At 40.5% G+C, this 16,428-nt stretch overlaps 1 protein-coding gene across 3 annotated transcripts in view; it reads left to right on the plus strand.

The window, feature by feature from the left end:
- The first annotated feature begins 2,089 nt into the window (after positions 1–2,089).
- The window catches only part of ap1g1 (adaptor related protein complex 1 subunit gamma 1), a 17,274-nt gene continuing 2,935 nt past the window's right edge, over positions 2,090–16,428 (plus strand). Inside the window, exons 1-17 of one of the 3 annotated variants that reach the window (XM_081709079.1) lie at positions 2,090–2,476; positions 8,648–8,851; positions 8,959–9,083; positions 9,417–9,558; positions 9,680–9,776; positions 9,939–10,015; positions 12,258–12,353; positions 12,589–12,669; positions 12,757–12,855; positions 12,987–13,042; positions 13,331–13,444; positions 13,552–13,692; positions 14,103–14,157; positions 14,401–14,523; positions 14,651–14,740; positions 14,839–14,963; positions 15,071–15,175. In XM_081709079.1, coding sequence (XP_081565205.1) covers positions 2,198–2,476; positions 8,648–8,851; positions 8,959–9,083; positions 9,417–9,558; positions 9,680–9,776; positions 9,939–10,015; positions 12,258–12,353; positions 12,589–12,669; positions 12,757–12,855; positions 12,987–13,042; positions 13,331–13,444; positions 13,552–13,692; positions 14,103–14,157; positions 14,401–14,523; positions 14,651–14,740; positions 14,839–14,963; positions 15,071–15,175 — 2,009 coding nt within the window. In that variant the 5' untranslated portion in view covers positions 2,090–2,197. The remainder of the gene's footprint in view (positions 2,477–8,647; positions 8,852–8,958; positions 9,084–9,416; positions 9,559–9,679; positions 9,777–9,938; positions 10,016–12,257; positions 12,354–12,588; positions 12,670–12,756; positions 12,856–12,986; positions 13,043–13,330; positions 13,445–13,551; positions 13,693–14,102; positions 14,158–14,400; positions 14,524–14,650; positions 14,741–14,838; positions 14,964–15,070; positions 15,176–16,428) is intronic. The other 2 variants (XM_081709088.1, XM_035530840.2) reach the window with 2 other exon arrangements.

Here is a 16,428-nt window from a genome sequence, read left to right on the forward strand (position 1 = left end):
TAGTATAGCGCGAATCACCACTAATCGGAACATAAAATACAATAAAATATCCAATTCTTGAATCACTCTAAACTTAAATTGTGTCATTAATCCCTTAATAGCTGATTAATAGCTACTTAAGTACAGGTCTATAAGTTGCTGAAGCAGGTGACTGGGGAACACACTAAAAGAAGTCTAATCTTTCAAGAAAAAAATAATTATCAAAGTTAAAATTAAAAAGTGTAGTAATGCACATACTGTTTTACATAACTTTAATAATAAATAACATTTTGCAAAAGTTACAAGATACATCATAAAATATATGAGACAAATTATGATTATGATCTGTTATTAATACGTTCTTGTAATCAAGTAAGATTGGCATTCTTTATTTAAATGAGTATCTATTTAATTAGGTAGTCTGAGTTGTTTGGGGTAGACATGCTCTGAAACAAACAGCTGGATGTTATACAGACCCACTCTGCTTTGCAAATCACCCCAAAGCCTACATTTGTTTTCAAATAGTGGTGAAATGTAAAACACATCAAAGGGCTTCAGCATGTCTTATAAACAGTGTTGTAAAGAGAAAGACCTCATTCGCTAAAACTCATAAACCTGTGTATGGCTATCCACGCATAAAGATCAGACTGCCCGCCAATCGACTGCAGATATATAAAATACAGAAAACAGAACAATTAGTACTCCAACACTGGTACATTAGTGAGTTTATAGTGTTAGAATGTAATTCATCTGAAAAATAAGCAGTTTTACTTTTTCATGCATAAGGCAGTTAAGAAAATCCCAGGCCAAAGAAGAACTGATTGGTCATCGGTATAACTCTATATTTCTTTGAATACAGAACATGGCAGAAATTCTAGTTAACCATGATTTAAACAACAATAAGTAACACTGTTGTATTACCCTGTCCTGTATACAGCCTCACGGTTTATCACAATATGAGAAGTTATCTGACACTTGATCAGTTAAAATGGGATTTTTAATCAGTGTTTACCTCAACCCTTTATTTATTGTGATATAAATGTCATCTTCCAGAGCTACAGATGTTTAAAATAATAAAATGCATTTTATTTTAACACTATTTCCTGTGCCTGGCACACATCGTTTTGTGCAAATATTGTAAGTATGAGCCACTAGAGGGCGTACAGTCTCATTATTTGTCTGACCTAATTATTCAATGGCTTTTAAACCTTTTGCATGGGAAATTGAAAAACAAAATATGTTCAGTACAGTCATCAATATATTATGTTTTAGCTACACCTGATTCAATAACATTTCAACTCTTAAAGACTATATAAATGGATAAATATATGTGAAAAACCTACCGGACATTTACTTTTCAGTTGGTTTAGTTATTCTACACCCGGTTCGTGTAAATCACCAATGTGGAGGCTATAGGTGCTTTAGATATCATCCCAACTCTTGACCACAAGTGGCATAGTGCAGGTCTTGCTTTTTAACCCTTTGGCATACCTGCAAATAAAACTCAGCTGGCTACCCATTCTTGACTAAGAAAAATGATATTAATATGCTTTTAAAAATTCTGTTCAAAAGAATATGTTTATGGCACTACATTATATGGGACAAGATAGGAATGTGAAATGTTCAGGTAAGGAGTGATTGAATATTAATGTTTTCAATTTTAAAATTATCTTTTAAAATATAATTACTTAACCAAAATAGGTGTACAAATGTGACAGTCATTAAACTAACCTTGTTATTGAAAATAAACCAGAACAATAAAAACAATTTTACAATGATTCTTCACTAAATAACCTGTTCAGTGACTCTCTAAGTAAGTGCCACAGTGTCACACATTGACGTCATCACTGACTGCCACAAGGTGAGGTGAGACCGCAGCACAGCTCTCAGAACATGTTAGTCTTCCGCCGCATTGACACGTAGCAGAATGTCACAAATGTCACAATATTGCAGTCTTTTCGCGCGATTTACCAACGGAGTAAATAAGAAAAATATAACTGTTTGGATTAAAACGTGTACAATGCTAAGTGGTGAGAGAGAGTTACCATCAGCTAATAAGACCCTAGCTGGAGTTCTGTGATAGACAGGTGGCTGGCTAGAGCTTCCTGCCTTGTTACTTTATTGCAATCACGACAAATACAGTCTCGTACTTTAGGTCTGATGACATTTGAGAGTTTTTGCTGCACAACTGCACTCAGGTTTGGTGCCTGCCAAAGCCATGTGTGCGTGTGTTATTAGCGCTTTGGCGGTGTCCTTCCCCGTCAAAGCCACAGAGTTGTTCCTCCACCTTCAGCTCTGCGGCGCGGCTCGTATCCCTCCGCCTGCGGTAGACGTACCGAGGCTCGCGCCGCCGCCATTTTGGATGTCTGGTCCGTTCCTCCCGTCCGTCGCAAGCGCAGAAGATTCCGGTTGTTTTCTGGTGTCACTACGGCTGGTGAGTAGAAGTAGCGGAGGTGTAGTCGAGGAACGGACGATAAAACCACTCATCTTAAGATCAGTGAGTAAGAGAGCCGTATAACTGGCTCGAAAACGTCCCCATCTGAAGGTTGTTGAGAGCTGTAAGGCTTGTACAGGGGCTTGGGAAGTGTGGCTAAGATAAGATAAACTAAGCTAAGCTAGCCGAATGAGGAAGCCGTGTAGCATTAGCAGGAAAGCTACCCGCTAGCCTAGCAAGTGTTAGCAAGTGCACCGATATGTGGCGCTTTACCGTGGCTTGTTTGCTCCCCAGCTGTGCTAACTAAGCTAATTTTGAGCTACAGTGTCGGTTAGCTAGGTGAAGTTGCGTAGCACTGGGTGCAGTGACTTGCTGCTGGGACAGCAGGCGTGTCCAGGTGTAGGTTCAGCTAATAGCTAAACTACACCCTCACCCTTAACTACACCTTCAGGTGCTTGGCCACATTGTGTTGTCGGTCTTCACTTTGTGGCCGATATTGCCAAGCGGGTGGTGTCTGTCTGACGTTAATCCTTGGCTGGCCAACTCGCTGTGAGGCCCTGCTAGCTGGCTAGCTTGGCTATAGGAAGTCGTAGAGCACCCAGCCAACTTGATCATGTCCTGGTCGGTTAAGGACAGAAAAAACGGGCCAGTCGTCGGAGGTGGTTCGTATGTTGGTTTCCTGAACGGAATTCACTTGTTAACGTACCTTTTTACGTCTTCAAAACGCATTGAGGAGTGCCGTTCTCAACCAGCCAGCGGCCTTGCTTCGTTAGGTTAAGTAGCCACAAGCTATTGACATTTTTTTGGCTTCCTTGGAAGACCAAAGCAGAGAAATCCCTTTCCTAATCATAAAAAGGGGGGGAAAGCAGGATACTTAAGTACTTAAGTCGGTGCTTCTGTTATGTGGCTGCGATCTCCAAAGCAGGCTTATGCTGGCTAGGGAGACAGTTTGCATCAGGCAACTTGGCTGTGTCCGAGGATCGAGGTGACGAGCAATAGGATGTCGTTAGTGATGTTACTTTCTATGTCGCGCAGGTTAGGAAAAGTAGCATACAGGTTTTGGTAGAAAACGTAAAGATTGTCTGCTTTTTGGATGCTGTTTTAAAAACCCTTTCTCAAATGTATGCCCATGCTTTAGATTTGTTATGCAGTTCTGTGGAAGTGAGAATTAATTTTAAAGGAAGGAGGTTGTTAGTCACTCACATGAATGTGTATTTAAATTCGATGTCAGACCCATCCTTCGGTGGAGTGTTTGTAGTGTGGCACATATTTGCCTGTTGTACACGGAAACATTAGCGTACGTTTTTAGTTTTTGTTTCCTCTAGGCTTGAGATGGTAATGGGGGCCCTTGTTACACTAAACTCTAAAACACTTTGAAATGTTAGCCGCTGTATGGATTAGATGTGCAGAGGGAACCAATGAATTCTCCGCATTTTAAGAATGTGTAACAGCACATTTCTGATTAAATCACTCTTGTTGTTATGCTACAGGGAAAGTGTATCACCAGACTTCTTTATTTTGTGAATGCAGTTGTAATTTAGGACTGCTGTGTGTGTGAAAAACACAGGGCTCCATTAAACTTTGATTTAGTGTCTTGTGTTCTCACTGAATGGAGTACTGAATGGAACAGTACTGAATGTGTCAACAGGGTGGTTCCCTATGGGAATTTTCTGTTTTTGTTCTTTTATTGGTTGCTAGGCTCATCCTTCATATGACTGACCCCCGATTCTCCAGAGGTGGGGATATGCTGCTCAGGTGAATGGTTCAAATCCAACAGAGAGCAGTGATGTATTGTTGCACTCTCAGTTCAGCTCCCTCCCACACAGAGGCCAGCGCAGGAAAAGCTTTCTGAAGTAAGCTGCACATGGTTAACCTGTATTTTCTGCAGGTCGTGTGCAGCTTGTGTGAATGAATTGTGACAGTATGGTTAACCCTCCTCTGCTTTAAGGCATGATCAGTTTTTGACAGTTCTGTTTCCATGTCCGCTGTGACTAAATAACCCAAGGCCTGCATTCATATACTGGGTCCAGAGATCTGCAGTGTGGCAGCACAGTGGAGTAAGGGAAAAGTGGTGTTAGTCATTAAAGTGGAGGCCAGGCCACATAAAGCTGACCTTGATAAGAGCACACCTCAAGCTGTTGCTCACCTATTTCTTTTATGAATAAACATTCCCCGTCTGAACCTGGTGTGTTCAGACTCTTCTGTTTGAAGTAAAGTGCCACCCTACAACACAGGTGTTTTTGTAGTTTTATTGTGATTTCATGGTTGGAAAGACTCCAGAGCAGGAGTTTTGGAAGAGATGTAAGAAGGTACAAAGGGTTGGGAAAACCCTCTCCTCATACACTGGAGTGAGTTTGATGATGGAAAAAAACTAAATACTTTTTTTGGTCCCAGGTGGGTGTGGTTCTTTTGATTAACTTCTTCGGCCACAGTAATGCCTCAACAGAAGATGATGAATCTTTTTTGTATTATTTTACCTAATGAGGGAGTAGGTCTACCTTGGCCTTAAGGTTTTTTTTGCAGGCTCTTTTTTGGCAATGGATGAGGTCCCCTGGTTTTCTGGAATGCACACCTCCCATTCTGCTTTGATCAGTGAATTGCTTTATTTATCAGTGCAGTCAGTCTTTACTGACTGTGTTTTTCTCCTCGGTTCCTTTTTCTATGCCATTGCACATGGCCCAACTTGACACTTACCTTTAAAATGTCATTTGCAATCAGCAGCTGTATATATTGAGTGGGAAGTATATTTTCCTCACATTTCCTCACAGGTTCCTTTGGTGAGTTAAATGTCTTTGAAAGGATTTTACAGTTTTGCCTGCTAATAAGACGCCTGTCAGTTAAATTGTCAGCATGGAATTTTGCCCTGCATATAAACTAAAAATCTCCAAAAACATCTTTTGGCTTGGCGTCTTAACAGTGACCATCATTGAGTTTAATGTGTGTGAATCCCCTAAACCTGCTATTAATTTTGAGGTGTTCATGATATCAAATTAGAAATTTAGAAGCAGTGGAACCTTATGAGAATTTGAAAAAGTGCTTGGGTTTGTTACACTGTGAATAGGATAGGATATCAGTCACGTGACTGGAGTTTTGAATTGGACAGATGGATCCTGTTTCATTCAAACATTGGCTAATGAGACATACTATCTTGCTAGTGATTATAGGAACTTTTATGTTATGAAAACAGTTTAAAAAGGCAAAATGAAATGTGTGCATGTGTTCTGTTCCTTTCTTTTTGCAATACTGATATGGTCAAAATCACAAGCGAAGTCTTTGAAAAGATGCTTGTTTTCCTCATTTGCATGATGCTACTAGACCATATTTGTTTTTGTGTCTTTTTTTAAATGTCACCTGACATTTTAAGATGTGCAGCTGCTTATTGTTACATGATTTAGAGATGATAAATGTTATTCCTTCTATCTGTTGAAAAAACAACAACTTTTAAACTACTCATTCTTTATCACGTTCTTGTCCTTCAGCATTTTTGTGCATGATTGTGATGTGTGGCAAAAGACGGCTGCATGTTTTTCCTTAAACTGTTTGCTTTGACATTCATCTAGCAAGCTTCTGTCCCACACATCATCAGCTGTTTTGCAGAGAGGGTGTGAGATGCTGAAAATGTTATTATTCAGCAAATAATCACTATAGTTTTTCTTGCTGTAGCAATTTTAATTATGCGCTGCATGCAAACTGATAAAAAAAGAAGCTGTGTTTGTCTGTAATGGTGAGCCGCAAATCATGCAGGTAGGCCTGGGAAATAAACTATCTGAGCTTGTTACTGGCTTTGTATCTGTGATGGATCCCTTGGTGTGACTGGTGGGATTAATGCACACTTCTTCATCTGGTACTTTGGAGTAATAAACAAAGGGTGTTGGGACTCCTTCTAGTGCTGACTCCAGTGCTAGCGCTTGGTCCTGCTATCTTTGTTTACTGCCGTGGCCCCCACCCCCACCAGTGAAGCATGCTGCAGAGTGCCTCACGCAGGGAAAGGAACTGTGGAGCTGCGTTTTCTCGAGAAGTCATGGGAGCCAAAAATATGTCTGTCACTTTTGGTGAGAATTGTCGTACCTTCTCAGCTGCTGCTAGCTCTGAGTCATGTCCTCTCCCCCAACTCGTGTCTACAAATTCATATTTCTGTTGCTGTGTGTGTCACAGAGCAATTGTATAACATTGGCCCCATGTGATTCCCAGATTTATACCTAATGGGTTGGTTAAATGATCCATGTATCCTAGTCCACACTCCCTCACTGTTCTGTGCTCCATGTACCCTCAAAGTATGATCTGAAGATGGGGCCTCATTTGCGTTGATGTATTCAAGGTGTGGATCAAACCTCCGTCCCTTCACTGTGACATGCACACCTCCCAAATAGGCTGAAGGTTATTCAACTCCTCATTGTTTAGTATTCTTTTTGTGTTCGACAGGGATGCAAAGGCAATTGGTTGCTAGATGTGTAGTCTACATTCGTTCTTAGGATGGATGATGATGATGATTTATTATTATTATTATTATCTGTAGCCTTTGTTAGCTTAATTGCTCAGAATCACATCAGTGGTTTTGAGACCTTTGTTAGTGGCCCTGTGTGAGATGTTCTGGATTTGGAGTTCACTTTGTATCCACCGTTGCAGGGCTGGATTGCTGATGTTGCCTAGTTTACCCAGCTGAGTGTAAATAGGCGAGAATGTAATCTTACCAGTACGCATGTGCTTTTTTAAATTTTTAATTAGCCTCCAGCGCACTGAAACCTTAGTGCTTTTGCCTCTAAAGCCTTGTGAAGAAGGAATGGAATTTCATGTGTGGTTTCTCTGTTCTCCATCACACAGCTACTGACGGCACCGAGTATGTTCATACTGAACGTTCCCTTTTCATTTAGCTTTCCATGTAGGAATTATCTTGGCAAAATAAGGGGAAACGTGTCGCTTATGTGAGGCTGTACTCCGTCATGAGCTGTTCTGCTCTTTGAGACTTTTAATGTCGTTCAGATCTCTACAGAAAGACCTCTAGTTACAGATCAAGGGCTTGCTGTGACTTTCTGAGCTTGAAATTCATCATCTGATAAATGGGAAGTTTATTCTTCGGCATGAACGTGGTTAGGAGTAATTTATTCGCAAGTTCTTCTAGTTATTTTAGGATAATTTATTTGTGTAAGGTGTCAAACAACTGAGAATGCAGTGCTTCAATGTAAAAGAGAGCTTGAATAGAGATTTTTCAGTAGGACGAATGTCTCAGTAACATTAGCATGGTAACAATGACTGCTGTAGCTTTCCCCTTTTTCCTTAAGTGGGACTCCCTGATATGTTGGTATGGGCTACCTCTTGTTTCTTACTTACTACAGGACAAACATATCCATGTTAATCTGTTGTAACAGTTGTCCAAAACCTTTAAACTTCTTTGAAAGCAACTGGGAACAGTCTTCTGTGCTTGACATAAACTTAGCCCTTAAACATAAAGCCAAACAAATCTTAATCATCAAATTGGTGGCAAAGTAAAAAAAAAAAAAATTGCATACAGGAGAAAGCACAATTTGTTGATGATTTTTTTTTTTTTTTTTTTTTTTTTTTTTTTATTTACAGCCCACACATTGAATCACCATTTGTGGTCATCATAAATTAAAAATTAGACCTTGAGATACTGGAAACCAGCCTTGTTAACCTTAGGTCAAATTTCAGTCTGAATATTCACAAGCAGTTTATTTGGCTTAGATCAGGTTGGTTTCATTTCTCTGAAATTGTTTTGGTTTGACTCCTGCATCAGTCATACTAATATTTTCTAAATTGTGAATGTCCATGTTAGGATTTCTGTCAGTGTGAGCAATGAACAAATCAACACAATTATTCAGTCTCCTTCTATTGGTTTCATGTACATGCCTTTTTGATGTTACATTTGTTTGGTACAAACATTCAAGTCAGGCCAATAATACCCTTTACTCTTCATGTGGGTTCGGAGAAAAGTTGCTTCCACCAGCTGCTGCCATCAGTTGACTACATGCCAATGGCAACTGGAAGATTACCACCAGCCCCTGACTGAGGAACTTGGTGCAGATGTATTTTGGGTCAAGGTTTATGCCCCCCCTGCAAATCCAGTGGTCTTTGTTGCCTGTTGAAGCTTCCAAAACCAAGAATTGATTGATCGAGTTGCTTGATTGCTGGACTTTTACAGCCACAGTCTGTGATTGCTGACATCCTAGAGTGGGCTATTTTAACAGCTCATTGGCTGACATTGTGCATTGGTTGCAGAGGATGCCAGCTCCGATCAGACTGCGGGAGCTGATCCGTACCATCCGGACAGCTCGGACCCAGGCCGAGGAGCGGGAGATGATCCAAAAAGAATGTGCTGCCATCAGATCATCCTTCAGAGAGGAAGACAACACTTATCGCTGTCGAAATGTGGCAAAGTTGCTTTACATGCACATGTTGGGCTACCCAGCACATTTTGGGCAGGTAAAAAGGATCCTCTGTTGCTTGATTTTCTGTTTCTTGTAGTTCTGCTAAAGGTACACTAATGTACTATCTTGCTGAATTTTAATGTCTGTGTCTAATTTTTTCAGTTGGAGTGCCTGAAGCTGATTGCATCACAGAAGTTCACGGACAAGCGAATAGGGTACTTGGGGGCCATGTTGCTGTTGGATGAGAGGCAGGATGTCCATCTACTCATGACAAACTGCATTAAGAAGTAAGCAAGAGGCACCACAAACTTGGCACCTCTAACTGCTTCCGTTTCTCTTCGCCCCTGGCTGCCTGAGTGGTGGAGGTTCAGATGAGATGTGAGGTGTGAAGCGCAGAGATGCACCTGTGTGCCAGAGTACAGTTAGCACTTTTCTCCAAGTGCACCCTGCTGATGTTGGATGCTGCTTGCGGGTGCCAAAAACCAGCATCAGTGCTCTCTTCTCTGCTTTCCCCTTAATTTGGCTTCACGTTCACATTCGGTTCGGGGCACCCTCACACTGTTAACTACCACCTTGGCCATCTGTTTGATTCTCCTCTTTCTTCTTTTTGTACATTATAGCGATCTAAATCACAGTACACAGTACGTCCAGGGTTTGGCCCTGTGCACCCTGGGATGCATGGGTTCGTCAGAAATGTGTCGTGACTTGGCAGGGGAAGTCGAGAAGCTCCTCAAAACATCAAACTCTTACTTGAGGAAAAAGGTATTAAGCTGCCATCCCTCCTGTCTCCTGACCACTGTGGGTTATAGCTGGTATTGGCTGCTTGGTGTTTTAAATGTCTGACTTTTTCCCAAGAAAACAAGGAATTACTTTCTCCATACAGGCAGCGCTGTGTGCGGTTCATGTTATTCGCAAGGTCCCAGAGTTGATGGAAATGTTCCTGCCTGCAACGAAAAACCTGCTGAGTGAGAAGAATCATGGTGTGCGACAGTCTTACTGCTTCTAGTTTACGTTGTGATATCATTTGTGTTTAATTTTAGCCTTTTAGGTTTTCAGTGTTTTTATTATTTTTTTTTTTTTTGGTTTTGTTTTCCCTTTTTTTTTTTTTTGTCAAACAACTATTTATTTGAATGATCTTTTAGGCGTTCTCCACACGTCTGTTGTTCTTCTCACTGAAATGTGCGAACGAAGTCCCGACATGCTGACTCACTTCAGAAAGGTACGTGGACTTCCCTTTTTCCGCCTTCCCTCAGCAGTCATAGTTTAACAATGCACTGGATTTGGTCACACTATGTTGCCGTAGTATTGTTACTGTATGTAACAATATTTTATGATAGAGCCAACTTTTGATTAATGACTTTTAGACACCCTTGGATTTTGGATGCTTGCACTACATTTTCAACTGGTACTTTCATTGGGGGTGAATATGGCCTGTCCTTTTGAGGAGTATACCATGGAGTGTGATTCTCAGGTTAGCCAGCTAGCTTTGGGATTAACTCTAGCATATAACGGTGTCATATATGCTGGCTCTGTATCTAGCCAAATTAATCATTATGGAGACTTCCTCTCCATTAACAGTTTTGGCATTTGGCAGATGCTCATATCCAGAGAAACTTGCATACATGAATCACTGATGGTATATGGGTTCATTGTAAATCGGTCTGATGACCTTGCTCTACCTTCTCCACCAGGTCTGGTCATTTTTATTAATCTCTATTAATCTTTGTTTTAATCAAGTAATCTTTTTATTATATATATATATATATATATATATATATATATATATATATATATATATATATATAATCATAATCTCTCTCTCTCTCTCAAGTAATAAATATAATCTCCCCCCCCCCCCCCCTCCAGTTTACATTTTTGACAAATCAGAGGCATGCATTCTGCTGCACTGAATTGTCAGGTTTGTTTATTTTAAACTCCTCACTAGTCATGGTGTTAAAGTATGGAGAAATAGATCAATTGCTGTGTGTTAGATTTTGGCCTACCATCAGAGAGACTCGTTTTTAAAATTTGCCACTGAAGTGTGAGCATGCAGAGCCGGAGTTGCTAATCAGCATGCGCCTTCACGATATTAACTAAACCTAACTGGGAATGTTGTGATGCGTTGAATCCAGTCTCCTTCCGGGATGGCTAGCGCTGTCGAGCATGCTCCATGGTATATCCCTCTGTCCCTCTGTGTCTATCTACTGTGATGATCCCTCCAGCCTGAACTGCTGTTCCAGCACGCCCACCTCCCATGCTCATGACCGTAACATTTATTTTAAGCTCTTCTCTGAAAGTGATCTCTCTCTCTCTTTCTTTTTCTTTTTCTCTCGCTCTCTCTCTCTCGCTCTCTCTCTCTCTCTCTTCTGGTTCCCCCCCTAACATCTACTTCATTTTTTTTCTGTCATTTGTCTTTGTTACAATTCCTGCATTGTGTTAGAATGAAAAGGTAAGAGGACATTCTGGTTTCATTGCTGGTGCATGCTCTTAAAGAAACTCACCTCACCGTGGTCACTGTACACGTAGTCCACTTCTGTTTTGGAAGTGTTTTGATTTTCTTTCTTTTTTAAATGATTTGTTGGTTTTCTTTTGGGTTTGGTTTGAATGTCATCACAGAACTCTATATATATCTATCTATATATCTATATCCATCCATTGATTGATCTATCTATCCATCTATCTATCGATATATATAGATAGATAGATAGATAGATAGATAGATAGATATTATATATAGATATAGATAGATAGATATCTAATATTCATATAGAGATAGATAGATAGATATTATAGATATCTAATATTCATATAGATAGATATAGAATAGATAGGTAGATATAATATAGATAGATAGATATAATATAAATAGATATAGATATATATAGATATAGATAGATATAGATATAAAATATCTATCTATATATAGATACAGATATATAGATACAAATATATATAGATAGATAGATAGATAGATATAATGTGTGTACATGTTCAAGTGGTGCAGCATTTACCATCACACAAATGTTAATGGTCATTCATTTGATTGGCTTATGCAAATACTTATTTTCTGATTACTTGAGGGGCACAGAACATTATGGTTTTGGCCAAAGCTAACATAGGATTAAATCTAAATGCACTCTTAGCCACTGATGATAATGAACTCTTGGTGTTAGGGTATGTTTCATAGGATCATTACTTATGCATCCATTTGATTCACCTAACCGAATGTGTTGAGAAAATCAGACTATTTTGACGTGATTTTCACCCCATTGTGTTTACAGTGACTCCCCTCCTTACTGTGTCTTGATTTGATTTACTCTTTTTTTTTTTTTTTTTTTACTTTAAATGTTTTGAGATGTTCTCTTGAAGGGCTTACTGACCTTTTCTGGTATGTATGTATATAATGCATGTGTATGTATTTATTTATTAAGTTATGTATTCAACAACTTGAATTTCTCTAGCTGGTTCCACAATTGGTGCGAATCCTGAAGAACCTGATCATGTCTGGCTACTCTCCCGAGCACGATGTGTCTGGAATCAGTGATCCTTTCCTGCAGGTATTCACCTCCACTTTTTCCTCATCTCCCCCCTCTCTTGTCTGTCCTTTGAAATTGACCGTGTAAGCAATAAAGTTGCCAAAATGAACACTGCTTTATAACTTTTAGATGAATGTCTCAAAGGTTTTCAACATTTGTATCTTAAATTCCCAAAAGGGCTGCCTGTGCCTTTGAGGTAATGGCCATGTCTTTTATCCAGAAATCAAAAAGACATGGATTTATGGATTTATTTCAGGTCCGGATATTGAGGCTACTGAGAATTCTGGGAAAGAGTGATGATGATTCTAGTGAAGCTATGAACGACATTCTTGCACAGGTAAAACATCTGAGTAGATCTGAGTTTGTTGATCAAAGTTGTAAGCAGTTGAACTGTCACATGACTTGCACTTGATTTTTCTCCTAGGTTGCAACAAACACAGAAACCAGTAAAAATGTAGGTAATGCAATCCTGTATGAAACTGTTCTTACCATTATGGACATCAAATCAGAGAGTGGTTTACGGGTGAGTTGAATGAGATTTCCTCTATGCATTGCTATTTGACAGGTCATTTGTTGTCGTGGGCACTTAAATGTGAGGTATATTAAATTGAGCCTTTTGAAAATAACACCCAGTTATTTTTCCTTCATCTTCAGGTTTTAGCTATTAATATCCTGGGACGATTTCTTCTCAACAATGACAAAAACATCAGGTGGCCATTCTCCCTTTCCTTCCATCACAAATGATCAAAATTTGGTGTGATTGGGGTTTTTTAAGATTCTGTCTGTACTAACATCCCTTTTGAAAATATTGCCTGAGCTTAAATACATTGCTGTTGAGTGATGCATTGTCTAAAAATCTCCTCATGACCTCTGACTGAAAAGTCTGCTAAATTAACCATAAACAGCAAAACCTTGAAAGCCGCTTAATTCAGAATCCCCCCCCCCCCTTTTTTTTTTTAAGTCATGGAGCATTGACTTTTCCCCCACTCTGTCTTCAGATATGTGGCATTGACATCTTTACTGAAAACAGTGCAGACAGACCACAATGCCGTACAAAGGCATCGGAGTACCATTGTGGACTGCCTGAAAGACCTGGATGTCTCCATCAAAAGGTACTTCAGCGACAGACACTTATTTTTAGCCCTGTTGTGCCTCTGCATGGTGCAGGTCTAGAAGGCAGCCTACATCATGTCCTTCTTCTCCTCCTCCTCCTCCACAGACGTGCGATGGAGCTGAGCTTTGCCCTTGTCAATGGCAACAACATCAGAGGTATGATGAAGGAGCTTCTCTACTTCCTCGACTCCTGCGACCCAGAATTCAAAGCTGACTGCGCGTCAGGAGTCTTCCTGGCTGCAGAGAAGTAAGAAGTTACAGACCGTTTGCATGTTACAGCTGAGTTTTGTTTTTTTTGTGCCTCGTGTAGCAGAGCTGATGTGTAGCAGTGTTGAGGTTGGCTAAAGCAAAGAACAACACCGTTTCAGGTTAAGTTGGAGGGGTATGAGAAACCAATTTATCTGGAGAGCTATGGCTGTTTTTAGAACAGAGTTTGTTAAGGTGCTGTGTGATGATAAAATGAGTGATCCATCGTCAGAGCTTGGCGCTGTTGATACATTCACATCTGACAGCATGACCTGAAACACTGAAGGACCTTGAGCAGGACCAGGTCATTACCTGGGCAGGCTTTAATTCGCTAAGACTTGGGCATCAGAACATCAGAATGATGTAATGTGTACATGTTTGACTCTCGAACCCCCCCCCCCCTCTCTCTAGGTATGCACCCTCCAAAAGATGGCACATAGACACCATAATGAGGGTGTTAACGACGGTAAATATCTCTTCCTCAGAAGTAGTTTAAAATGTGTGGGTGTAGTTAGATTAGTTGGGTGTTTAACACTGCAGTATTACTTTAAAACATTTGGGTTGTTTGCTGTTGAATGATATTAAGTCATCCATGAACTGCAACAGAAGAGTTCATTAGTTCTGATGAGACATAACTCTTATGCTTTTTTTAAATGGTAGAAATTATATTTTTACTTCCTTTGCTTTGATGTGCTTTTTGCCATTTCAGGCAGGAAGTTATGTTCGAGATGACTCTGTCCCTAACCTCATCCAGCTAATCACCAACAGCGTGGAGATGCACGCTTACACTGTGCAGAGACTTTACAAAGCCCTGCTGGATGACATCTCGCAGGTCAATGCCCTTGAGGGTGTTTGTGTGTGTGAGATTTAAAATGAAGATTGCCTTCACGTTATTGGTAAGGTCATTTCAGGAAGAGGAAGGATGTAAAGACTGAATCTGTTTTCCCCATCTCCTACAGCAACCTCTGGTGCAGGTGGCCTCTTGGTGCATAGGAGAATATGGAGATCTACTGGTGTCAGGCCAGTGTGAGGAGGAGGAGCCTATCCAGGTAAGCCCGCCCACTCGCTCACCCACCCACCCACTCACTCGTGCATAATGAATGACTCTTGTCCTGTGTGCATGCTTACTAAAATGTTCTGCTCACAGGTTACAGAAGATGAAGTCTTGGATGTTTTGGAAGGTCTGCTAGTCTCTAACTTGTCCACACCTGTAACCCGAGGATATTCACTGACTGCCATCATGAAGCTGTCCACTCGTTTCAGCAGTGTAAAGTAAGCCAGATTGTTTTCAATGACAGCAGCTGTGGATATGAATTTAAACTCCGCCCATTTAATATGGTTTTGAAACTGTCCAAACTGTTTTTCTTTCTCCTTTCCAGCCGAATAAAGAAAGTGGTGTCGATATACGGCAGCAGCATAGATGTGGAGCTGCAGCAGAGAGCTGTGGAGTACAACGCACTTTTCAAGAAATACGATCACATGAGGTACGAGCTCAGATGGTGTTCCACACACTCATTGCTTACAGGAGGCAGAACCAGGTCACATTTGAATGAGACAGGTTTGGTTGCAAATCTTGGTCTTCACAGTCTCACTTTTATGTACCTACAGTTATGTGCAAAATAATAGCAGTCTAACATCACTAACGTATTAAATTACTGATTTTGGCAGAAAAGATAATACAATATGGAGGGGAAAAATTCATGACTAGGTGTAGCTGAGTAATGGGCAACCAACAGAATCAACAGTCATGACATGCACGCTGCTAATTGGGTGTAATTGACTCATTTAATAAAAGGGGCATGTTCAAATTAATAGCAGTGTGGAGTTCAGTTAGTGAGGTCATTAATTCTATGAAGAAACAGGTGTCAGTTATGGCCCTTATTTAAAGAAGGAGGGCAGCAAATGTTGTACCTGCTGGTTTTAGCCCTTGCTCAGTGAGTAAAATGGGTCGTTCCAGACATTGTACTAAAGGAGAAAGAACTTTGATCAAGAAGTTGATTGGAGAGGGGAAAGCATATAAAGAAGTGCAGAAAATAATTGGCTGCTCAGCTAAAATCATCTCAAATGCTTTTAAAGTGGCATACAAAACCCAAAACATGGTAGGAATATAAATACTACCATCCACGTAGATCATAGAATAACAAGAATGGCAAAGAAGCATCCAGTGTTCAGCTCCAGGGAAATCAAAGAAGATCTTCAGTTACCTGTGAGTACTGGAACATTCAGAAGACACCTACGTGAAGCCAAACTATTTGCAAGAAACCCTCGTAAGGTACCATTGCTGAAAAAGACATGTTGAAAAGATTACAGTTTGCCAAAGAACACATTGACTGGCCTAAAGAGAAGTGGCAGAGCATTCTATGGACAGATGAGAGCAAGACTGTTCTTATTGGGGCTAAAGGCCACAGACATGGAGGTGCAAGCATAATGGTTTGGGGATGTTTCTCATACTTTGGAGTCTGACCTATTTATCGCATACCGGGCACTATGGACCAGTTTGAATATTAGAATACTGGAAGAGGTATACTGTTGCCTTATGCTGAAGAAGAAATGGTATTTATTGAAACCAATGTCCCCACCGCCATGAGATCTTCCCAGAGCTCCCTCCTTGTTCTTGGGTCAGCCTTGACCTTTCGGGCATGGGAGGAAACTTTGAAAGTCTGTCCAGGCCGTGGAAGGTTAACGGTAGTTCCATAAGCCTTCCACTTCTGGATGATGCTCCCAACGGTGGAGACAG

Source organism: Electrophorus electricus, chromosome 3 (assembly GCF_041902795.1).
Source record: "Electrophorus electricus isolate QZ-2024a chromosome 3, ASM4190279v1, whole genome shotgun sequence".
Classification (NCBI taxonomy): domain Eukaryota; kingdom Metazoa; phylum Chordata; class Actinopteri; order Gymnotiformes; family Gymnotidae; genus Electrophorus; species Electrophorus electricus.